The 25,937-nt window shown below is 47.4% G+C and overlaps 1 protein-coding gene across 2 annotated transcripts in view; it reads right to left on the bottom strand.

Annotated features, from left to right (window-relative positions):
• The window catches only part of CACNA1H (calcium voltage-gated channel subunit alpha1 H), a 119,207-nt gene extending 96,496 nt beyond the window's left edge, over positions 1–22,711 (bottom strand). Inside the window, exons 1-5 of one of the 2 annotated variants that reach the window (XM_051632379.1) lie at positions 22,619–22,711; positions 20,395–20,528; positions 15,689–15,786; positions 9,542–9,701; positions 772–1,087 (exon numbers count right to left, since the gene is read on the bottom strand). In XM_051632379.1, coding sequence (XP_051488339.1) covers positions 772–1,087; positions 9,542–9,701; positions 15,689–15,786; positions 20,395–20,528; positions 22,619–22,711 — 801 coding nt within the window. The remainder of the gene's footprint in view (positions 1–771; positions 1,088–9,541; positions 9,702–15,688; positions 15,787–20,394; positions 20,529–22,618) is intronic. The other variant, XM_051632380.1, reaches the window with a different exon arrangement.
• Positions 22,712–25,937: the final 3,226 nt, after the last annotated feature.

Raw genomic sequence — 25,937 nt, 5'->3', positions numbered from 1 at the left:
AAAATGGGAACCAGCACATGGTTCACTGAGTATGAGCTAGCCCCAGGAGACCATAGCCTCTGGACTGTGTAGGGGAGAGATCCAATATTCCAGAGCCATAAATGCTTTGAAAATACTTCAATTGTTGGAGTGTTTTTGTCACCTGGAAAGGCTTCCCCTGTCTGAGCTAAAAATCACTTTGGTCTCTAGCGAAGAGCTGTACAGGTGTGGATCAAGAGAGACTCAAATTCTACATGACAAGTACCTCTTCACAGGTATTACAGCCAGAATGAACCTTTAGGATTATTTCTTCCTCTCTCCAGCACACCATGCCAACCAGTATTAGCTGCATGCAGTTCTAGAATCAAGCCCAAGCTGTCCCACCAAGCTACTGCCTACATTTTTGAATTGTGTGAAGTCTTGCTTAAGGACTTGGACAATACTCTCCATGTCCTGGTACTGCTGCAATAAACACCTTAACTCTCAAAAATCCCTGGATTTTTCCAGGTTTGATTTGCAGTGCTAGAACTTGCCATATATTGTCTGCCTCAAGAAGTATTTCCCCCTTTTTCTAAAATGCACTGAAAAAAAAAGGCAGTTCTCTTCAAATCCTCCTTTGCAACTTTTGGGCAAGTTATTGTCTGATTGATTTACTCAGTGTGTCTTTATTTGCAGTTTCATGCAGGTGCAAGCAAATTCCTTTCTCCTCTGATGCACCTATCAAAATCTTTCCAAGCAGAAGATGACAAAAAAAAAAAAAAAGGAACACAAAAATATTTAGGAGAATCCTACCTGAAAAATAGCTATCCAGGCATATCCAATGTTATCAAAATTGATAGCCCCGTTGTGTGGGTTTACGTCCCCGGCCATGCAAACGTTGTAATACTGGTTCCAGTTTATGCAGGCATTCCTGCTGCTGAAGTCAGGGTTGTATAAACTTGGGGTGTAGGAGTCCATGCTCAAGGTGCACTCCAGCTTGTACTCCTTCCTGGTTGGGATGTTGGAGCATTTCTGCATGCCGTTCTCACGGTGCGATGAGCAGATGAACGGATTCTCCTCCGCCTCGTCTGTCCGGTAGTACGGATGCAGGAAGGTAAGGTTGTATGTCCTGGAGGGGGAAGAAAGGAAAGGATAAGAAGGGATGCACCCTTTATTTCATCAGCAGTAAAAGGCAGTGGTTCCTGTCCCTGGTTTGGCTGTGTTATTTCTCTGTTCTTCAGTCCCATCAGACTGGGGACAGCAACCTGCAGCTGAGATCCCAGCCCCTGCCTGTGTCCACAGAGCTTTTTGCTTACAGAATTCTGTAAGGCACCAGTAACCTCCCAGTTAAAGATCAACCTGAGCTTTCCCAAATCAACAGGGCAGTTGAAAGCTGAAATGAGAAAAATCCCAGCAGGCCAGGTGCTTCCCAAATATCTAGGGTACTTTTGTTTCCATCTAAGTATTTTAAGATACACAGAAGACGCTTCAGAAAAGCTGAGGGCAAAGCAGCTTTCAAAAAAAAAAAGGTGCCCCTCAACACCTCCCTGGGATGAGTGAGCTGAACTTGAACAAGGAAGGACTCAGCCACAGGCCATCTCAAATTCCTGCTGCACTTACATAAGAAAGAGCCCACAGTAAAGGGAACCATATGCTTATTGCAGATCTGATTTAATTGGCCCAGATAAAGTCTATAGCTCTGTTACAACTAAGATAAGCGAGTGCTCTAATTGCATCATGGCAGGGATGTGCCTTTTCTCAGGCCATGCTCTGGGGCAGATCAGCAAGCAACCAGAGCCCAGGACTTTTCATGCTGCTTGATTGGTATTAGTGAGATCTACTGGAGCAGACACTGCTCAGGATGAGAAGATGCAAAGTCCTAGAGCTGTGTTCAGAGCTGCAGAGATCTAAGATGCAATCTAATCAGCCAGGAGATAAGGGAAAAGGCAACACACAAATTACAGGACCTAGTGAGATGTGGGTAGCAGATGAGCATGCAGTTCTTCAAGATAGAACAGCTGCATTGTTATCTGTTTCTGAATGTACCTATTTCATCAATTTGGCTCTAATGAGTGCCAAACTAGTGTATTTCACACAATTGCTAGAAATTGCTCCCCAGAACCCTCGTGTCAAGCAGGAGTCACTCAGCCACGGCACTTTGAGACAGCAATTGCTGCAAGGCAGAGCTGAGGGAAAATTAACCATGAACAACTTCCCTGGGGAATTTGGTTCTCCTCCATAAATGGATCACTTGAGATGGGTGTTGAGGGTTCATCCAGCTTCAGGGATAGGCAAGAGTAGCACATCAGAGGGACCAGGCATTATTTGCTGGTGATTAAACATCTACCAGCTACTCCCCTCCCATTGCACAGTGTTCCCACCCTTCTAGAACAAACTGTAACACCTTCCTCCCAGTTTCTGTGCTTTACATTTAAGAGACCAGGAAAAAAAAATGGAAAATATTTTTCCTCCAGGACTGCCTAAAAGCCTCCTCCTTACCCTCCCACGGATTGGTTTCACTTGGATGAGATTTCCATATAAAACAAGCTGAAGAAAAGGCCGAGTGCTACACTAGCACATGGTTTGCTAGATCAGGTAGTACAACCAGCAGTTTGTCACACAGAGGGGGGCATTTCTAGGCTTGTGAAGGATTAAAACACACTGAGGCACAGGGATGTGTCTGGGATTGCTACAGACTAGGGGTAAAGACATCTGGGGAATGCGAGAGAAGATGCAGAGAGAGGAGGAGAAGAGACACCTGAGAAGTAACTTCTCCTAACTTGCAACTGGCAGGCAGAGCCCCAGCAGCAATGTTTTGGCCTTGGGTGTGGTGAGAGAGTCTCAGTTCAGATGTAAAGGGCTCCTGTACCCTCAAATAAGTGTTGTGGGGACCTCACACACCTGGGACATCTCTGCTTACAGCCACCTTGCCTGCCTGAGCCCGCTTACCCAAGGAGGTGCTGGGAGGGCTCTGCACCTGCAGGAGACATGATGCAGCTCAGGGTGGAGCCATCCCAGCCATCTCAAGAGGGGCTTTTCTAAAACCTCCAGGATTTAAAGGCCATGAGTTCACGTCTCATGAGCCTCCTCCCAAGGAACTCAATAGCAGGTGCTCAGTAGCTCTGAAGTCTTTTAAATGGCATATCAGGATCAGGGCTTTCCATGCCCCGTGGTAGTGACAGAGACTAGGAACCCCCAGAGCCCAGACCAAGCCTGGACTACCCTGTGCACTGCCTAATACAGCTCAGTGGCACAGCCACAGGACCCTGGGCTGTGACCAGCTTCCCTGGGGTGAATTAATCACTCTTGAGAAAGGGGAAGAGTCCCTCAGGTGACAGCAGGAGAGCTCTCATTTTGTACCTTCTCATAAAATCACCTGGACCTCCAGCTAAGGCTCAGCAGATCTCTGCAGTTCTCAAATCCCTGACGTGACAAATCATGCAAACTCAAAACTTTGTCCAGACAGCTCAAAGCCCAAACCTGGTGCTTGTAGCACCTACAGTCACACGGGCAAGTCTCAGACAGTAACCTGCAACCCTAAAACCACACACTGAACACCCAGCACCTGCACAAACCCTGTGTGATTTGGGGACATCCCTTCCTCTTTCTCACTTCCTTTCAAAGTGCTGAGCAAGGCTCTGGATGTGCCTCTGCAGTGACATACTCCTCCAGGGAAACTTGCTCTAGAGGCAGGCAGAGCTGTGAAACTCAGCAAAAACTCATTTCCTTCACCACACTGGAAGAAACACCCCACCACAACACTAGCAGCAGGAGTTCCCTGATCACAAACACCTTCTGGCAGCAGGCAGGATGGGAAGGCTCAGCACACCAGAGCTCACGGGCCAGTGTAATTAGGATTCTACCCAGAGCAAGGCTGGACTTGCAGAGGGAGATGGACCATCTGGAGGAATGATTGCGTAATTAGTAGTTATGGCTGCACAAGCTCCTTTCCTGGGAGCAGTTTTGTTTTTAGATGCAGACACACACATGCCTGTGCCAAGAACCCTGACCATGGAAGAAGTGCTCAGACAGAAGGGCTGATGCATCAGCGTGATCCTCTGCTCCAACCTCACACCCCTGCGAGCTGCCTCTGCCACCACAGCACAAAGCACAGCATTTCTGCAGCTCTCTGCCCTCCCAGCTGCAGAACTCTGACACATGTTCATTATCCCACAATAATAATCTTTATTTCAGTCCCCAGAGCTGATCTCTCATCTCCTGATATGCCCACCCCAGCTGGGACACAGCTAGTCAGGGAGCAACATGTCAGGCAATTCTGCTGGAGCTCACATACCCAGGTGGAGGGCATGAAGCCAGGCTGGGGACCTAGAGGACCAATTCCATTTCCATGCAACACTTCTGTTCACTACACATGACAACTGGAAAGACCCTCAACGAGCCACACACACAGATTTGAGGGGCTGCATGTTTCCCATGAGTCAGCGTTCAAAGAAGCCTTGAGCTGAAGGAGAAATACTGCCAGCAGACAGGGCCCTGGGCTGCCATCTAATGAGCTGCACAGAGAAGATCCAGACATAAACCCTATGGAGAACCAAAATAACACACTTTTGTGGCTGTGGGAGAAAAATGAAACCAGGAAAACAAAGCACAGTTTGACTGTGAAGGCTGGATGAAGATTGGTTTGGTTCCACTGCTGCCTAACTTGTCCTCTCTTTTCTCTGCCTTGCTCATTTTTGCAATTGTCCTCCAAATTCACAGACTAGAAGTCCACCCTATAGGCATGGGTGGACCAAAATCAGTCACATGGGGACCAATTTCTGCCCAGCCCTTTTCAAATCCTTCCCTCTTCCATGTCTGCCCTGGGCACAGAGACACTGCCAGCACCCATCCTGCTGGGAGGGATCCACACGGATTGCTCTGCTACCACTGAGAACAGCAGGGATGGACACACCATCTGACAGCAAGCACTGCAAATGAAATGCCCTTTTCCAGTTCCTCTGCTTGAAGACCTTTCTGGCAAAAAGGGAAAAAAAGAAGGAGAGCAAGAATGAGAAACAACAGTCTTGCAGAAAGAGGGAATCCCCAATACCTGGCAAAATAATTAGCTCTGCCAAGACCATTTACCTTCATGTGCAGGAAAGGTCAATCTGACTTCGTTACTTGCCAACAGGCATGGTCCAAATAACTTATTAGTGGCAATGAATCCACTAATCATGAGATCCTTGTGCTCTGGGGAAAAGACATGAGAAACTAAGCCCCAGAGGATCTTGTTATCACATTAGAAAGGATTATCACCACTTTCTCGGCCAGCTGCCCAGTGCACATCTTTCCTGGGCTTGCAACAGCTTTGCAATGTATTTTCCCTGCTCTGTCTCTGGGCACTTTCAAGTGCAGGAAGGACAACAGTAGAGCAGGTAAGTCCATTCTCTCCCATATCAGAGGAGGCTCAGTCCTCCGGGCTCAGTCCTTCCAGCCCAACACAGAGCAGTGCCAGGAGGAGCAGAACTCAGAAGCACCTTTCTGAGGAACTCAGAGCTGTCTGTCTTGGCTGTCTGTGCCTTCTCACAGCTCTACAAAATCCAAGGAGCCCAAGGCAGTACGATGCTGAGCAGGTATGGAGTTAATTAAGAGTGAAGTGCTCACATTATAACTGTCCTGCAGCATTTGATAAGTACAAAGCACTTCACAGCTCTCCCCCCTCTCCTGTTTCCAGCCCACAGAGTTCCTTAAAGGGCTCCACAAGGGGGAAAATGCTCCCCTGCATAACAACACAAGCAAGGAGTAGCCCCAGCAGCAACAACCCAGGCAAGCCGGGGGTGACCCAGTTCATTTATTTACAGTCACATCAGCTCATGGCAGCAGGAGGGAGGCCAGGGGGGCTGTGTGGGGGAGACAAACATCCTGGAGATCTTACAGATAAGCCTGCTGGCTTGGCTTGCCCTTCACATGCATACATCCCAAGCCTTCCTCTCAGACCAAACTAACCAAAAAGCCTTTGTGAAATATCCCCTCCAGCTCCCACTGTCAGAGATCTCCTGCACTCACTCACACGGTGGTGGAGACAATCCTGCCAGTGCTGCTCCTCACAGCTCTGCAATGCCAGGGGAAGCACAGTCTGGCCAGTAAGCTCCCTGGGGCTTGAAGAGGTGTCTGAGCCACCAGAGATTTCCAGAGCACTGCTCTGGTCTCCAGGCCTGGCTGGGAAGTGACAGCTTCTCACTTGTCTTTAACAACAGTGACCTACTCCACTTTATTTCTTGCCAACCCACTCCTGCAACAGCCCAGTAGCTGCCTGTAATTCCTTCAAAGTCACTACTAAAAGAGAAGCCTTAATCAAACAACCTTCGTCCAGCATGAAATGCTGCACCAGTGCCATTTTCAAAGGAGAGAGAAAGCAGGTTATTTCCAGTGCACCTCAAACAAGTCCCCAATTTCTATCACAATGTGCTATACTTAAAAATAGTTCCTTTACTCGAAGAGGCCAACTTTCGAGGGAGATTTAAAGAAAAAAATAGTTTCCACAGGAAGAAGAATGATAGCAAAATCAAAGTCACTTCTTCCATCTGATGCCTGTTGTAAAGTTGAATGGCCCAGAAAGCTGCTGGCAGCAAGTGTGCAAGGAAGCATGCAGCAGATAAGGAACTATATTTGAAGTCCTGGTCTCTGAGCTCACTTACACTTTTTTTCACCTCAGAAAACCTTTGGGGCTATGACCCTGCCTTGCCTGGATTGTGGGCACATGCTCACCCTCACATTAAAGCAGTTCTGTTTTCACCTGGGAGGTTTGGCACCATTGCCAAGGTGAGACCTGCCGATAACTTAGGTCTTCCCTTTATGAGGCTGTAAGGAAAATTAGAGCCAGGACCATCACCTGCTCAGCCCCAGGCCAGGTGCTCAGTGTGTCTGTCCATGCTGCAGCCCCTCACTGCCTGCTGAAGGGCTGGGAAACATTATCTTACACAAATTACCAGCATCTCATTCCCTCTTTCCCACAGAGCTCTATTTTGTTTACTTCTAACCAAAACCAGAGATTAATCCTGCATCCCCTGTGTGAAATTTTTGTTCTCTTTGGCAGCTTTCCCTTGTAGGGGACCCATGGCCAGGGCTCTTCAGCACCTCAGCATGAAGATGAAGCATGGGGACACGGTGTTGGATCCTCTCCAACCCTGGGCTTGACTTTGCCTATAGCTCCACAATGTCTTGCAGGCAGATGGCATCCTGCTGCTGGTCAGCAGGACCTGTATGTTTGGACTCAACACAAACTTGACTGGTTTATTTCGATCCAGATGATTCTGGTCCATCTGCACAACAGCAGGAAGATGTAATCCTGAAGTGTTTTCTCTGTCCCTGCCACTCCATGCCTTTCCCCCCATACAACTTGCTGTTGGGTTGTTAAAGACCAGTGCAGGGGTGAACCATAACCTGGTGCCTGGTACTGCGGATTCAAGAGAATGAATTAAGAATAATGAAAGAGATGGGAATAATTTAATCTAGATTGCACAAAACTTTCAAACCAAAATCCAATCAAGCTGGGATAGCTTCTAGCTGGCAACGGAGGAACTGGTTTACTGCAGCCACATTTCTCAGGTCTAAAGCTAACCCAGCACAACAGAGACCAAGACAGTAGCTTCAGTCTGAGGGATGGTATCAGAGCATCCCACATCGCTTATACTGACACTGGCACCAGAAGAGTTGGAGTACCCCTGTTCCACAGCACCACAGCCACCCAAATTCACCCCTACCTGCTGCTGGGGGAGACCCAGGAACCAGTGCAGAGCTGCAGAGAAGCAGGAAGAAGATCTCTCACAAACCTGCCTCTCCAAGCACAGGTGCTGAGGCTGAGCATGTGGAGCCTGATTTTGCCTTCAGTGACTGGGACCAAGACCCTGATAAGAAAACCCTTTGATGCTGCTAATAGCCATTACATAACAGCCTGCTAACATCTCCACTTAGCAAACGTTTCCCCTGTGGTTAATTTTAAAAGCTCCACTTGGAAAGAAATCACACAGCATTTCAGAAACCTGGTCAAAGAGATGAGAGGGACTCGCTCAAAGCTCATTACAGCTCTGTGCTCAAAGTGTTGCCTGCATGTGGGGCCTGCCCCATGCAACGGGGCCACCCAAGCACAGCTTCAACACCACCCTTTGGGCTTTGAAATGACAACTCAGGGGATACTCTGAGTAACAGAGGGTCTTGGTGACCAACAAATAGCTGCCCTGGGGGCAGGAGAGAACTCACACGCTCGGACCATCAAGATGCAGGAGCAGAAGCATAGACACATGGCAGATTCACCAATTTTCTACCTTCAGCATCTCAGATGGGACAATTAAGTGCCACTAGAGATGGCCTACAGCACAGAGCAAGGCTCAAGGAGCTGAAAGCCCCAGGACTAATCAGTAAAAGGCAGGAATAGGACCTAGGGTAGAGCTGAAGGACAACCTCTGCTTCTTTGCAGACACAATACAAGTTATAACAATAACAATTACAAAGAGATACAATTACAAGCTCTGTCTCCTTTTGCAGAACTAGAGTTGCCCTGATTACCTGGTCTCAGGTATTTCCTCACCTCTGAGCCACTATCTCCAGCAGTCTCTGATAGGAGTTCTTCTGAAGGGGAGGAGCAAGGACAACACTGTCCCATGGCAGGGGTTGGGCCAGGAACCAACAGTTGTCCCAGTGCCAGCAGCACCTGAACACAGCAGGCAGAGCCCAGGGCTGGCAGCAGGGTCCATTCAAAGCCATCCAGGGAACTCAGGTAGGAGCCAAAGAAACCAGGAGCAAAGACAGAGCTGGAGACAGGCACACCAAGAGCACAGCTTGAACTAGGACTGAGCCACAGGCAGAGCTTAAATAAGTAGGGTGTGGGTCCTAGGTGAGGCTCATCAGGATAATTAAGGCCTATTAACACCCTCATCACCTGTCAGGTGCTCAACAGCCTAGCTTGGATGAACCAAAATTAAATTTGCATCAAGAAGAGCAGGTGATCAAATGTGTTGCCCACCCCTGATGCCTGTCCCAGACTGGGCAGTGTACAAATGTATTTAATGCTTTTTACATCAAGCTTCTTGATACACCTAAAGATTTATCTGTGTGTTTCAGCAGCCTCTCCATGGTGCTGTCTGTACCAGCATGCAGAACAACCCATCAGCCCCCTGCCAGGCAGTCTGGTGTGCTCAGTGACCTCCCACACCTGCACAGTTTTGGGAACTGGCAGTTTTAGGACAGCTCTAATGCTTTTGTTTGTTCTAAATCCTTAAATGCCCAGAGTGAGGGATCTCAGCTTCCTCAGACAGAGACAACCCAAACCACTAACATCCTTGTACTTCAGGTGCAGAGGGAAAACACGAGAAAGCCATTCCAAGCTCTCAGTAATTTGCTGACAAAAGTTTTCTGTTTCTCATACAAGAAGCACCTAGCCAGACTTGGAGTCCTGATGCCAACAACCTTGTGAGTCAAGGTAACAGCCCAGTTCAGAGCTGCCATGGCAGCTGTGTGGCACAGCCACCTTGTGCTCTTATCCATGTGCCCCAGCTGGATGCTAACCCTGCTGGCAGCCAGGAATTCTCTGCCATGGGAGAGGGAGAAGGGAAGAAAAGGTGAAGATTTTCTTTGTTGTACTTACCTTGCAAAATTCCTGTCTAGGAAACACCTGTTTCTCAGCAGCCCTGCCCAGAGCTGCACACCAACAATCCCAAAGATGAAGAAGACAAAGAAGCACAAGAGGAGGACGTTGCCTAACATAGGCAGAGTATCTAACAGCAGGGTGACCAGTATTCTCATACCTGTGGGGAGGAGGAGAAAACAGGTTAGAGGAGCACTTGGGTGGGGACAGCACGAATGTCACACCATTCCCAGCTCGGCTGTGCAGCCAGTGCATCCTGGGCAGAGGAATGGGATGTTTATGTTTTCCCCTAAACCTTAAGGCTGAAAAGGAAGATAAAGAGTGTAAAAGGCATAGGAGCACGTGGGAACAAAGAGGGTATCTCCAAAGGGTGGACTTAGGAGTGGGATTTTCTGATGTTTTCAGTAACACAGCACTCAACAACACACAAACATGGGCAAAGCTGCAAGACAGTCTTTCCTGGAGAAACGCCCCCACAAGCCACCAGCCTCCTGAGAAATTGTCAAAATATATATTTATAAACATAGTGAACATCTCTCATGAATCACACAGATTGTTCTCCTAAACAACACTGAGCCTTGTGCAGGATAAGAGCTGCAGCTGCTTTCTGGTCCTCCCCTGGGGACAACTCTTCCACAGAGAACTCCTCTCCTTGCTGGCCACCACTGGCAGCTGAGAGGCATCCATGCTCCAAAGCTTGTAGGACTGCCAAGCAGGGGAGGCAGAACGAATTTTAACTTTTTTTTTAGGAAGGGATGCAGGTTCTAAATGATTCTTCCTCTAAGCAAAGCTCTCAGCTCTACTCCCTTCCCCTCCTGCACTGATGGCCAAGATACCTTCCCAGTTGCCCTCACACCTCTCTGCAAGGCTCTGTGTGCAGAGCAGGGGCTTCCCCAGCCCCTCTGCCGCCAGGGAAATGCTCTTTGCTGTGCAAGATCTTCCATCCTAAATAAGACTGATGAATGAGTCGATCTTGCAGACACTCAGCTAACCCTTGCATCTCCATCCAGGATGTTCCCAGCATTGATTCCCAGTGGAAACTGGGCAAGGAGGCAGGGACTGTGCTGTAAGCTGAGGGCTGCCCTGTCTCACTCATCAGGGTGCCTTCAAACTCAAGGATAAAAGAAGAATAAAAAGGGGATAATGACTTGCAGCTCAGTAGTTCAATAGAGGTTAAACGAACCTCTGAGACACCATCATTTCAACAGCTGAGAATTGATGAGAGGAGAACAAATGAAAAGAGGAAGAGATGAAGGCAAACGGTAAATTATAGAAAAGAGTAAAATGAGAAACTGAGCCTCATAGAGAGCAGGGCTCAGGTTGATGGCACGGAGGAAATCAGTGCTGCTGCTGGGTAAGGTGACACAGCCACCTTTGGAGGCGCTTTGTCCCACTAAAATTCTGCCCTGCAAACACCTTTTCCTGCCTGCCTACAAGGGGACTTTTGTCCCTCCATTTTTGCTAGCAGAATGCTGCTCTCCATCAGTTATCCCATTGGAACACAGACTGGCATGTACACTGACCCGGTATCTCTTCCCTCACCAACTCCACATTGACTTCTTCCCTCAACCAGCTCTCAAGTGGTGCCTGATGCCTCCCCTGCTCATTCCATGACAATGCTGGGCTGCAGCCTGGCATCTGTAGACTTAGAGATGAGTGCTGAGAAGAGCAGGGTCTCCAGGACAGCAACACCCGTCTGACATGGCACCTTCCAGGCCTGGCAGGCACTGCTGGCAGGATCTGGAGCCCTGTCATGCTGCTTTACCCTCCTCTTCATCTCGCTCTGCCAGCGGAAACGTGACCCAGCCAAGCGGGGCTGGAGCTGACATTACCTTGTCAGCACGGCACGAGGGGATAAACTGCCCTGGCCAAGATGTCTGTGCTAATAAATAATTAAGTGTGAGTAATAACCCCTGCATCCCAGGGCAAGTGCCTTCCAAGGTCTCCATGCTCAGCTGCCTCTTGGCTACAGTGTGGCCTCCCTGCTGCTGGAGCCGGCAGTGGATGCCACTCCAGAGGAGCCACAGTCCTGGCACCCCGCCCTGTGCCAGCCCTGCTGGCCACCCTCCAGACCCCATCCCCGTGCCACCCTGGCACCAATGTCACCCAGCAGGGAAGGGATGGGGTGCTGGCACCCAGGCTGTGCCAGCCAGCACTATGGGTGGTGCAGGATGCTGGCCAGCATCCCTGCTGGAACCGCAACGCCGGTGCCAACCTCAGGGACAGCACCAGCCTCTGCTCCATGCACAGGGGAAACCCAGAGCTGGAGGCAAACAGGGGGTTGATTTTTGTAATGCTTGTTCCCAATACGTGTTGTCATCTTAAGATCCCCTGGAGCACATCCCACAGCACTGCCCTTACAACTCTATTTTTGGAAAAACAGAGAAGCCTCACTTAATTCCTGCTGGAAGGATGATGCTGGCTTTTGTTCTTTCTTTTTCTTCCTTTCCTTTCCTTTCCTTTCCTTTCCTTTCCTTTCCTTTCCTTTCCTTTCCTTTCCTTTCCTTTCCTTTCCTTTCCTTTCCTTTCCTTTCCTTTCCTTTCCTTTCCTTTCCTTTCCTTTCCTTTCCTTTCCTTTCCTTTCCTTTCCTTTCCTTTCCTTTCCTTTCCTTTCCTTTCCTTTCCTTTCCTTTCCTTTCCTTTCCTTTCCTTTCCTTTCCTTTCCTTTCCTTTCCTTTCCTTTCCTTTCCTTTCCTTTCCTTTCCTTTCCTTTCCTTTCCTTTCCTTTCCTTTCCTTTCCTTTCCTTTCCTTTCCTTTCCTTTCCTTTCCTTTCCTTTCCTTTCCTTTCCTTTCCTTTCCTTTCCTTTCCTTTCCTTTCCTTTCCTTTCCTTTCCTTTCCTTTCCTTTCCTTTCCTTTCCTTTCCTTTCCTTTCCTTTCCTTTCCTTTCCTTTCCTTTCCTTTCCCTTCCCCTCAACTCTCACTAATATCCTCACTCTTTTGTTTTCCAAAAATGGTTAAAATGTATCTCCCTATACAAGACAACTTTTTCCTGCTCAGCTACTTTTGGTATTTTGGGTTGTTCAGTGGCACCATTCTCGAGATTGAATCCATCTGTTTGCTGGGCTCTCAGCAGAATGTTCAGTGTGCCATGGGAAAAGAGCACCAGCATGGGTCAGGCTGAAATGGAGATCAGGATTTCTTTTCATTCCCACTCCATGTGATGCCTGGTTTAAACCACATTGTAGAAAAATAAAAATAAAGCAGTGAAATGGATTTGAAAAAAACAGTGACCAACACTAAAAAAAACCAACCCCTAACTACAGCCCCTGCCAAACAAACAAATCACTGGAATTCTATTTTTTCCAGTCATTTTCAAGGAATAATTTCTAATAGACATGAGATTTTTATTGGCTGGAGTTCTCCTTTCTTTTCTTAACAAATAAAATAAAAATGAAATAATCTTGTGGGTGAATTTATTTGGCCTGGAAGTGAAGAGCTAATAGCACTGGCTGGAACCCAGGAAAGTGCCCAGGCATCACAAGGATAAATCACCAGGCTGCTTCTCATGGGTTTCTGCTTCCCCTCTGCTTGTGCCTCAACATCAGCTGTAATTCACAGACTCACAGAATCATCCTTGTTGGAAAAGACCTTGAAGATCATCAAGTCCAACCATAACCTAAATCCACCAACCATAACCTAAATCTACCCATTCAGTGCTTAAATCATGTCCCTAAGCACCACATCTATATCTGTTTTAAACACTTCAGGGATGGTGACTCCACCACCTCCCTGGGCAGCCTGTTCCAGTGTCCAACCACTCTTTCAGTAAAGAAATTATTTCTAATATCTAGTCTAAACTTCTTCTGATGCAACTTCAGGCCACTTCCTCTCATCCTGTCATTATTCACTCGAAAGAAGAGGCCAACTCCTACCTCCCTACAACCTCCTTTTAGGCAGTTGTAGAGACCACTGAGGTCTTCCCTCAGCCTCCTCTTCTTCAAGCTAAGCAATCCCAGTTCTCTCAGCCTCTCCACCACAGTTCATAGCTGCTCAGTGTCCTTCTGTGACTGCCATGGAGCCAAAACCCCTGTTCAGCTCAGTGCTGTGGTGGTCTGGGGAGCATGGCTGTCCCAGCACTGGGGACAGCATGGATGGGGCTGAGTGGAACCTGCTGCCTGGGATGTGGTGGATGTCTGAGGTAATTCCCAGCTAAGCTGTAACATCCCCATGGATGAAAGGTTAGAAATATAACTCTGTTATTACCGGAAACTGCAAAACTACAATGAAATAGAGGATTGTCACTCTCCATTCTCTGCAGCCTCTGGATTACATCAGTCTGAAGCAGGAAAAGTCTCAATGTTAAAAGTGGATGCAGTTAGCATATCATAAACAAGCAAAGTCTGTGATTATCTGCCCTCCAGGAACTGAGATATTTCTAAGAACACTAATCCTGCCCTGGCACTCGTTCAAGACACTGGTAGTGTTGTAAAACCAGCCTAGCTGCTCATCAAGCTGGGTAACTCAGCTCCAAACATGGACTGAGATATTTGGATTTAATCTCACATAATATTAACAAAAAACCTGAAGATTTTCTCTTGCCTGTCTTTTGAAAAAATAAAAAAAAAAAATCAAAGTGGCAAGTGTAGCAGAAGACAGCCTAAAAGGCTTATTCCAAAGCTTCAGTATCAGACTCCCAAGGAAGAAAACCACAAGCTGGACCCAGATCAAAATTTCACCTAGACTTGGAGGCGTTTGGATCCCTGGGCCTCTGTTTAATAGGCATGCAAATCTTTAAATTCCCCAGGCTTCTCCTCTCAGCCCAGTTGTATCCCAGGTTGAGACTCCCACTATATTTCAAGGGATTGCTACAAAGAGCTTCATGAATTTCAGTAACTCCAGAGCGAGCCTGATCCTCGTCGCAGCCTGGAACCTCAGCAGGGCTCTGAGCTGAGCACGTGCCAGTATCCCTCTGCTCCCCCCTGTCCCAGAGAGGCCACGGAGTCACTGTGCTCACAATCCCAGAGGAAAACTTTGTGTTGTGGTTGCAGGCTGCTCAGAAACCTCGGTAACAAAACCTCCTTCAGAAAACAAAGCTCCGGAGGGTTGTGTGGTCCCTTTTAGCCTCTCATTTCTTTTTGTCTTGTATTTAATGTCCAATGATGTCACTGCCCATTTTATTCTATTAAAAAAAAAAAGGAAAAATCCTGAAGACTTTGAGCTCAGAGAGAAACTTCAAAGACTCCTGTGCGTAAACATCCATCTGTTCCCCTGCATGTTCATCTGAGGTACTGGAACTGAAACCCTTCTGGGGGAGTTTGTTTTGCTGTCCTTCGATTTGCAGACAAGATGGGCAATTCATCTAGGCAGGATATTCAGTGAGGACCAGCAGGGCTGTGGCATTCAAATGTGTTTTTGAAAAGAGCAGGAAATATGTTTTTGGGCTTTGTTTTGAGGTTTTTTGCAAGGAACCTCTATCATTTCCATATAATGCTGTTTCATTTTGAGTTGAGTGGATTTTGGTTACAAAACGATGAAAGTGCTATGAAATTAGTACCTTGCAAAGGATTGCTCAGCAGACAGCTGGTTCCAGCAGGAAATTATTTCAGCTTGTTGGTTCATCTTTCAAATTGGATTTGGAAGACAAGCAGCTGAAGCCACTTGAAAGTGTATTTAGGGGCCACTTGAACTTTCTATCATGGATGAACCCAATTTTGTTTTACATGACAGCAAACCTTCTGTGGTATTCCACCAGCAACAGAGGCTTTTGTGCTTCTAATCCTGAACACAAAGAAATGGAAAGACCTTAAATAGCTGAGATGGGAAATTGAACCCTTCCAGGGCAAGAAGATCTTTCTTAGAATTGACCTTTCCTCTTTCTGTATAAAGCTTTGTTATTTACTTCACGCTAGGAGAGGAGACTTACCTCAGAGTTCACAAAAATGTTGGAAAACAGCCACGAATATTTGGAACCCCAGGTGTAAAATCCACTCCCTTGCCCTTTACTAACACCAATAATCATAATAAATGATCTCTAACTTGCCATTAAAAATTAAAATGAATTAACTTGCTCTCAACAACAGGAGAGAAGACTACTACTGCCAGGCTCAGCCTGCAGAGAGCCAGCTGGGGTGGCTTTAACTTCCTGGTTTTCCCAGGTGGATGAGCCAGGCAGAGCCCAACAGTAGTGGGTGAAGGTGTCACTTACTTGGGACCCTGTTAATGGCTCGTAGTGGCCGAAGTACCCGGACGGTGCGGATGGCTGACAGGCTCACGTTGTGTCCATCCAGGGAATACTCCATCATGCTGTGGAGAAAGAGGAAAGGTGTCAGGATGGGGGATGTGGAAATGAAGGTGCTGGGGCTGCCCAGGGTTGGGGCTCTCTCTCTGCCTCTGTGCTCTGGGAGCAGAAGCTTAGCTTTGCAAAAATCACCTTCTCTGTGTCTGCAGCTCATAAGGTGCATCGTGCTGTTGACAGGGGATATAAGGGATATTTCAGCCTCTAAGAGACTGAAAACACTCACATGAGCAGTGACGGTGCAGGGGCCAGCAGGCAGCCCTGCTCCTGACCTCAGAAGCTGCAGGCACAGGTAACACATTGGAAAGCAGGACTTGGCACAACAAGGAGCTGCAAAGTCAGGGCAGAGGGGGAGCCCCCAGCTCTCTGCTCAACCCCCCACTGTGCTGCAATCCCTCCCCATTAACTTACTGTGCTCTGGCTGGGTGCACATCCACAGCATTCGTGGGGAGATACTGCATAACTCCATGCAGCAGTCAATAAGATTTTTCTGATATTATATGCTCTACAAGCTCCCCAGCTTATTTTTACACCAGCTTATCTCTCCCCCTGTGACAAAAATGTGAATAACCAAGCTGACAAATGATGTTAAAGTAGCTTGGGTTCCATTTTATTAATAAGAATAAGGAACATTTTCTTTTTCATGCTCCATCTCCATTTCACATAAACATTTCTCTCCCAGGCTGGGAAGGACATTAAGTCAGTTTTCTTGCTCTTTCATAGCAATGAATGGCAAATGTATGTAGTGTTGGTTTTTTTAATGGGGTTATGGCTAGTTAGCATGGCTGTAATTACAATTTATGAGTTTGACTACAGGGAAGCACTTGTAAATATGTCACAAATCTCTCACCACGCCTGTTCAAATAACATAACAGCATCAAAAGCAACCCAGCAGTAAACTGTTAGATCCCACAGAGAAAGAGCTTTGTTTTGGTTTATTTGTTTTGGTTTTTTTAAAATAAACAAATAGATATGGAAGGAGGAAGGCAAATAGGAGCTGAACTTCTGCAACCAGGCACTTCAGAAGCTTCAGTGGGAAGAGAGGTTTTCAGCTAGAGCATCCTGCAGCCAAGATAGACCAAACCTGCTACCTGCCTTCAAGAAGCACCAGCTGAATGGAGTTGAGGCAACAGCAAAGCAAGCCTTGGTTTGGGGCCAGCTCTGCTCAAGCACGTTGTCACCCCTGGGTGCCCGTGCTCTGCGCTGCCAGAGCCTCACATTTCTTATTTGATGTCTTGCCCTGCTCCACAAAGTTTAATTTGGAATATTTAGATGTTCTGATGTTTGTTTCTCTTTTGTCTTTCTCCTGAAGCTGTTTGCTGTAACCCCGTGATATCACTGGCATTGCACTGAGGTGACTTTGGCCTGGGAGCCTTAATTTGCTGGGCAGAGGCCTGGGTGATTTTTGAGCTGTTTTCAGTGATACCCTTCCAAGCTATTTCTTCCTGAAGTAGTTAGCCTTTAGAAATCAAAACCACCTTAAAGCTTGTGCGTAGGAACTGAGCCGAACATGATGAATAACTTTACAATTGAATGCAGCCTGAAAACAGATTTGAAATCTAATGTATGTTCATGAAGCAGCCTGGAGCCACACGAAGGTCCACACCGTGGGAAAGCCCTCGGAAATGCCCGTTCACACCTGCAGCACGGGGTCTGGAGCCAGCACCAGGTGTCTGCTCGAAACAGACCTTGCAAGAATAGACAAAGCATTGTTTCAAATCCCTCAAGTGAATTGTGCCTGAATCTGTTGTCTGGCCTGGTCCCAGCGCAGCACGCTCACAATTTATCAGCTGGCTGAGTAAGTGGATTTTAGTGTAACTCATATACTTTTGGAGCTACTAATGGCATGTGAAAGGAATAGGAAGTACTCCAGTGGGAGCTGGTTTGGTATTCCAGAGAGTTCATGCAACTATCAGCACGTTACAGGGCAACTGCTGGGGCTTCACTTTGAGTTGGTCCTTGGACTTTCAATGGGGCTGCTAAAAGATGAATAATCAAGGATATGGCCTAGGAAACAGACTTTGTGACCCTGATACTTTGGAATTCCATGATGCTCCATTTAGGATTTCAAAGTGTGAGGGGGATCTACATCACCCACAGCAGCCAGCCTGAACCAGTTGATGGATTCCAGATTGGTCCTTCTACAATCAGTGAAAAACTTCATGAAAAAGTCAAACGTTTGTCAAGGCCACACTTGGGTGCCTGTTTTCACGCTTGTAAACCAAGAACACCCTAGAAATGCCCTACAGAAACCTGCTAGGGCTCGAAATTTTAAGTATGCAGGAACCAGAGGTCTGGGTGGACTGGAACTGGGTAGGTGATTCTCTACAACCTCTGGGTACTCAGAAAAAAGAAGAGGCACAAGCTTTTGTGATCTCTTCTACCACAACCAGTTTCCAGTCATTCAGCTGTCAAATTAGAGATGTCCAAAGCATATCATCTGAGCTTGCAACATCTCCAGGGACTGGATGCACAAGGAACCTCTCTGGTTTCAGCTCTTGTGTACATCTTTGGTGCTTGGGAAATGTTTTCGACTTGGCTGCTGGACAGACTGAAAGGCTGTAAGCTCCATTCGGTCTGAAATTTTCCAGGGCACATTTCTCAGGCGAGCAAAACTTGAAAGGGTTTTCAGTGCTGGAACAAACTTCAGACACAATCTGTTGCTAGAGGCAGAATATATGTTTATTTTGTAGTTTCCCTGCTTATACTCCACTGCCTTTGGTATACTTGCTAGTAAGCCAGATCAGCTTATCTGAGGAGCCCGGATGGGACAAACAAAGCAGGCAGCACTGCCTACCACTTGGTACCCTGCTTATCAGAAAATGCCTCATCATAACTTCATCACCTCCTTCACTTGCTGAAAAAAGTATCTCCAGTTATTCCAGTAGCGTGTTACCTGCCAAAAGCACCTCTGGTTTTAGGAGCAGATGCTGGATTGAACAGTGATGGTGGGAGAGGTGACTAAGCCCAGCCCATCACACAGCTTCTCCTTACCCTCCACCAAGGTGACCAGCCAGCCCAGCCTCTCTTCTGAAAGATGGGAAATAATGTCACAGCTATGGCTTGAAACCACCAAAATCATTTGGAGGTGGCTTGGGATCAGCCAGAGAAGGGGCTGCTCCTCTTCTCATCTTCAGCCTGAGTAACACCAGACTGCCAGCAGGACTTCCCATCATGATCTCCTGGTGCTTCTGCTGTTTTCATTCTTCTCAAACACAAGCTAGCCATGGAGGGTGGGAAAATGCTCAGGAAAACTACCAGATGGATTCACCAGCCACCTCCTCCCCTGTCCCAGGTGCTATGTGACCTAAGATCCTGGTGCCAAACTTGACTCAGAGGTATGAGCAGAGGGCTCAGCCTTTCCACCTGCACTTGCTGTTTTATTCTCTGCCTTCTCTGGGATGATCTGTTTGATGAACCTCTGCTCGCCCATCAGGAGAGCTCATCCCATGGGATCAGCATGGGGAAACACTGTCAGCACTTTGGTTATGGATAGCAGATCTCTGATCCTGAGCTCCCCCTGCAACCACAGCCTCACTCTTCCCCTACTACTTCTGGCTTAAACGCTGCAGCAGTTTTTGGAATGAAAAAAACATTAACTGCTTCTTCTGTTGTTCTTGCTGTTCCTGCCTGGGCTGTAACCACACACGGGTTCAAGGAAGCTCTGCTCCAGAGAGCTCATGTTTTATTCAAACCAGTAAAGCCATTCCTAATTGTATTCCAGACAAATAACAAGGAGCAAAACAAAACTCCATTAATGCAGCAAAGATTCGACATCACTAATGTAAGGGTAAAAATGGCCCAACACATTACAGGAATGTTCTAATTAACCCCAGGGCAGTCATTACAAACTCAGGAATTCAGAAATAAGGCAGAGCTCTGTAATTAAAGCAGCCTATCCCTTTCTGAGCAGGTAAGAGAGCCTGGGGTTTCTAAAATAAATTTGTTTACAGAAAAAACCCCCAAAACTTTTAGACTTGCCAAACTTTTAGTTCACTCAGTTTTTCCCAATGAGTGTGAGGGAACTGGTGTCAAAAGCAACCAGATCTTCCTTATATCTGTTTATTAACACATCCTGCATGAGCGTGGGGGAGGGCACTAGAATGTAAACCAGGAGGAGTTTACAGAAGGCGTTTGCTTGCACTTGTAATTTCGGTCAACTTCAGGCCAGCTTCTTCCACTGGGATTTCAACCATCTGAACCAGATTTTGGGGCTAGATTCTCCTTTTTTTTTTTTGGCCAATTTCTGCATCTCTGCCTCACTCTAATGATGTCACAGAGCAGGAGCAGGGCTGAGCTGCTCTGTGCTGGGGACAGCAGTCTTAACACCAAGCACTGGGACATGCTGGCTAGATCACAAGGATTAGATCAGCGTGCAGTCAGTGTGAAGAGAAGACACTGAAAAAGGATTGTCACTGAAAACCCAATGTCTTTTGCCCTAACATCCATCCCCCACCCCATAATCTGACATGGTTGCCAGAGGAGACACCAAATGAGATTTTACCTTGGCTTGAGCCTGGCAACTTTCACAAGATGTTATGAAAACCAGCCACAGTTTGTTGTGGTTTTTTTTGCTGTCATCTCAAAGAACAAATTTATGAGGCTTTGTTACTGACCCCGCCATCACAATGAAGAAGTCCAGGCGATTCCACGTATCTCCAAGGTAGCACTTCTGCCCGAAGATCCCCAGAGCCACCATCTTAATGACCATCTCCACCGCAAAGAAAGCGAAAATGAAGTCATCAAATGCCTGGAGACCAGTAAAAGATGATTACAGTCAGTTCTGCTGTGCTCTTTTCCCAAGGACCTTTGAGATCTCCAGCCATGACTGCTGCTGTCTAAAGCCCCCTCTCAATGACTGCACTGCTGGGTATTGCGTTGCTGGCACTTTCTTACTGAGGCCCAAGTGGATCAATGGTAGAACTAACAGAGCATCTGCATGGAAGCCAGGTTCCCACTGTGCATCCATGTACCTCTGCATGGCTGTGTGTGAGCACCAGCTCCTCTGGCTGTTGGCTTTATCAACCAGGCTTTCCCTTGATAAACTACCCAGAAGTTTTGTTCCATTATTTCAATTCATTTAATAACTGGCATCCAACCACCTCCATAAAGAAGTTCAGGCTTTTCTACCTCATGTTCTGGCTTCCATTCCCTGCTGCACCTGTGACAGGGTGAGGGATAACAATGGCTTTACCTGCAGCCCTTTTCTGCCTGCAAAACCTTCCGGGTAATACTTTGGGGTTTGCAAATATACTCAGTTGTTGTAATCACTCTGCTGCTCCTAGAAACCAAATTCAGTGCTTGGGCTCCTCCAGAATGGATGTGTCTGTTCTGGGGGAATAGACCATCTGATTGCAGTCTGATTAAATTATGCAAAAAAGGAAGCAAATAATTAACATTCAATAATATAATCTCCTCATCCAGGCAGGATTCCCTTTGTCTGCCTGGACATTTTGGCAGGGATGGGCATTGTCCAAACAAAGCCTCACGTGGGTGAATACATGCAGAAAACTGGCAGGCACACGGAGTGTCATCTTTCAGGAGAGTTGGACACTTTCCCATGGACTCTCTGGAGGCAGCTCAGCCCACAGCTTTCTGCATTGTGACACGTTCTGGGAAAGGAGATGGACTGGCCACCTCCAGATGCCACTTGACAACAACCTTGACCCAGCCCAACCTTCTGAGACGACCCCTAAGTCGGATGCCTCTAAAGGCAATAATTTCTCCAAAATTGATCTAATTCCATAACAAACCTCTACTGGCTTCCCAGTTCATCTGGTTTCCTGGCTCTGCATTTAACAGATCCTCTTTTAAGGTTGAAAGAGGGTTTGATGATGAACTCTGCTATTCCTGGCATCTGCAGGCAGTTCTGGACCCATCTTTGAAAGAAGAAGGAGAGGCTGGTTGGAAGGATCCCACCGGCCTTCCCCTAAGGCTGAAAACCCCAAAGGGAAATAAAGCAGCAGATCTGTGTAGGATTCAAACTCCCCAAGCCCGTTACACTACCACGTGTCAGTAGTTCCTGCCTAGGTTGATGTAATACATCAGAAACAGGGAAAATAATTTCCAAGCCTGAGAACCGAGTTGCTGCAGGAAGCCCAGCGCCAAGGTGCAGCCCACGCACCAGATGCTGCTGGGATGGGCTTCCAAAACCAGTCCTGTGGGCATATGGCAGCCAGGGGATTGCCAGGACACAGAGAGGGATGATGTGACAAGCGTGATACCTCACTAAGCTTGGGGTGGCCAACAAGGGCCTCTGAGCTTCATGTGTGTGTGCTTTTCCCAAAGGTCAGTTATCCTGGCTCTAGGCAATGCCACACTTCAGCTGGTGGGCTCTGGCGTGGAGGAGAGCCTGCATGGACCTGTCCCATGCTTTTTGGTTCATGAAGAAGGGAACAAAATGGCCAAGTCTCCAATGCTGAACTGCACAGTCCAGACTGCAGCAATCCAAGAGATGCTGGCAGTGAGCTGGCTGGCGTGGAACCCACTGACTGTGAGCAGGAGGCTCCCTGAGGTAGTGGCCATTCTGTAATTAAGAAGTGCTCAACATCTCCAGTGGGAGCTGGTTGCCCAGTTTTGAGCCCCTCTGCCCTACTGCATGTGTAGAGGAAGGGTCTTGCTGGGTAAGTCCAAACCAGTCAGCCTTTGGGTCTCACCTAGGGCCATGGCAGCAGGTCTCCTCAGAGGACAGGCTTTGCATTGGAAAAAACATCCCTGTGGGAAGAGCTTTCACAGCTGGATCCTGAGGAAAAGGGATGAGATGGGGGTCCCAGCTCCTGGGATGGCCACCCCGCTGCACCCTGCAGGTCCCAGGCAGGCGGGGCAGCATGGGATCCTTACCTCCAGGATGGTGCAGCGCTCCGACTGGCACTCCACGTCCTCGCAGGGCTGGAACATGCCCAGGGTGACACAGTTCAGGAGGATGACCAGCATGCTGACGTGCTCGAACCAGGTGAGAGCAGGGTGTTAAGGAGAGCAAAACCCTTCAGCAGCCATCAGGAGGGGGGAGGCTGAAGCACCACACAATTTACACCAGAAGCCTTCACTCCTCCAGCAAGCAGAAAAGAAAACACTGCCAAACATCCCAGGTTTGCTAAGGTTTGAAGTTTTTGGCAACTGAGGAGCAGGCCTTAGAAAGGGTACTCCTGTTGAGATGAAGGGACAAAGGGTGTCTTTCATTTCCTGCACAGCAGCAACTCAGAGAAGCACAGCCAGGCCCATGGCTATGTTTTCCATTCCAGGTCCTCCACACCCCCATCCTCTTCTGTACTTAATGCACACCCAGGGGCAGCCCAGAGCACAGCCCAGAGCAAAGCCGCCTCTGTCCTCCTCCCACAGCAACTTTCATCTCGAGATCTCAAAGGGTTTTACCAGTGAATCACCCCACACCTCCGCTAGCACTAACTCCTTCACCACCAAGCTAAAGAAAACAAGACAAAGAAATATTAGTTAATTCTGGCACCACCAAACATTGGGCTCATGCCCAGTTATTTGCTCCAAACAGTGAGGCTGCTCTTCGTGTTTCTATCTCGAGTCTCCTTCCCACCCAGTTTCTAAGTCTCAAGAAGCTACAGAGTCCATTTTGACATCCACACCATGGCTGAGGATGAAGGCAAAACAAAGCCAAGCTGGTGGCACAAGCTGGTAGGGCCAAGGATGGCAGCAGGTTGGGATACAGGATGTAAACCAGGACCCAGCATGCACAGCACAGGCTTCAAAAGGGATGGAAAAGGCTCAAGGTTGGATGTCTCCAGTCGCCAAAAAAAAAAAGACCATATTCTCTTACAGGACCCACCAGTGTTCAACTGCACAACCATTAATAACTTCAAAGTAGTAAGTGGTGATTTGCATCAGTGCAAAATAGGCCCAGAGCTTACGATCACTGCTGCTGGGGTGACTATTAAAACAATAAAAAAAGGTTTGGGAGAACTAAACAGGAGTTTTACAAATTAGGCATGAATGAGAGAACTGTTCTTAGGAAACTAATTGGTAACATCTGTGTGTGAATAAACCTTTATGCTTTCAAACACAGGAGAGTATGTGAGCAAGGGATCATGGAGAAAGCAGCACACAGACATCGCCTTGTTTCTGATAACAACAGTTCCACTGCTGTGGAAACCTGAGCAGAAATTGTAGAATCGTTATGGTTGGAAAAGACCTCCAAGATCACAGAGTCCATCTGTCCACCCAGGAGGGAATAAAAACCACAACAAACAAACAAAGACAAACAAACCACACAAAGAAACCCCAAACCAAACACAACCAACCAAACAACAACACAGAAAACCCCACCATGCCCACTAGGGCATGTCCTGAAGTGTCACATCTGCAAGTATTTTTTTAATACCCCCTGGGATGGTGACTCCACCACTTCCCTGAGCAGCCCATTCCTACCATATTTATCCCTGCTGTTTTGAGAAGTATTTTAACTGGCATTTTAGCAGTTGAGCACAGGATTTACTGTAACACAAGATTAGGCAAGTGCAGGGCTTCAGTCTTAAACTACTTTTGCACACACATTCTCAATTACCCAAATTAAAAGAAAATAGAGAAATCAGCAGGGTCAGGTCCTGCAGCTTCCATAGAACCTGAGCTCAAACCACTTGATTTGGCGAGGGCTTTCATTTGAAAATTCAGAGCTGGGAACACCTTGGAGCCCATGCTGGAGACCAAACTTTACAGACCTGGAAACCCATTAGTCTAAAATGTAAATGCATGAAATCAAATAAACAAATGAAACGAAACCCCAGGTCACCCCATCAGTGATGCAGGAGGAGCTGGAGCAGGGGAAGCTCCTGGACACAGCCCCAGAGGACTTGTGCATCACTGAAATACCAGGGTCAGTTTATTTATTTATAGGTTTTTATTTTTCTTTTATTTATTTTACTTTCTCCCTCCCTTCAATGACTTCTTTCTGATTTTTTACATCTTTAGGGACCTTTTGCATCTCTTTCCCTTTTGCCTTATGAGAAGCAGAGTGTGATCCTGCTCTGGAGAGAAAACAGCCCCCACCAGACCCAAACAAAGCCCAACCCGTGGCCACATCCCACTCACAACATTTGCATTGCTTGATGGGGTTTGTGTGGATCTCCCTGTAAACACAGCTCTCTGCTATTCCCAGGGTGCCTGCAGTTGCATTAATTCCACTTATTATACTTGCAGATTATTACTTTTTCCTTTAAAGTAACGATTTTAAAATGTGTGGATTTTGAACTGTTTAAAAAAGGTATACATTCTGAAGAATCATGTCTCCTGCATTCCCTGGAGGGTGGAGCACACTGGCATGGAGCTGGTTGCTCCTGCCTAGCTTCTCCATCCTGCCCTGTCCTTGGGACACTGATCCTGGGCTTGTGTCAGCTCCATCCTGTGCCACTCCAGCAGTGGGAAAGTGTAAATCCCAGGCTTTTCCCTGCCACAGGAGGGATAAGGCTTTTGAATCCAGCATCCACCAAGAGCTGCTGGCTGTGTTACTGTTCTCCATCCTGCTCTCCACTGCCTGAGCCCTTGTTTCTAGCAGAATCAATCAAGAATTAGATTTGCTTTTCCATCAGAAAACACTGATTTGTCAAAAGTGAATCATTAGTATGGACAGGTTTTGATGGCAACATTCAACTAAGACAGATTTTTTTGCATAAGACATAAAAAAGTCTGTTCCCAGCAAGGCAGAGGCACAGGCTGTTCCTGGAGGGAGTCCTCTGGAGTATGGGAAACCCTGATGGATGCTGGGGTTTCCCACACCCCGGGCTCCTCTGGTTTCTGGGTTGGTGCCTGTTTGTTGCTCAGATCACTCTCATCATGACACAAACTGACAAACATTTCAAAAAGAACATTTTCTGATCAGAAAAACCTGCCAACCTTCTGGATCTGGCCTTTCCTTGGATTTTTTATTTCAGCAGAGTTACCGAAGCCTAAGGCAGAAGGTGTTTGAGGAGTGAAGTCCCTGTTCTGCTGAGCTACCCTGTGCCTTTTGTTCAGGCACCCAGCCCATCTCTAAAAAGCTCCTTCCTTCCTTCCTTCCTTCCTTCCTTCCTTCCTTCCTTCCTTCCTTCCTTCCTTCCTTCCTTCCTTCCTTCCTTCCTTCCTTCCTTCCTTCCTTCCTTCCTTCCTTCCTTCCTTCCTTCCTTCCTTCCTTCCTTCCTTCCTTCCTTCCTTCCTTCCT

Source organism: Apus apus, chromosome 14 (assembly GCF_020740795.1).
Source record: "Apus apus isolate bApuApu2 chromosome 14, bApuApu2.pri.cur, whole genome shotgun sequence".
NCBI lineage: Eukaryota > Metazoa > Chordata > Aves > Apodiformes > Apodidae > Apus > Apus apus.
This window is presented reverse-complemented; position numbering and strand designations above follow the sequence as displayed.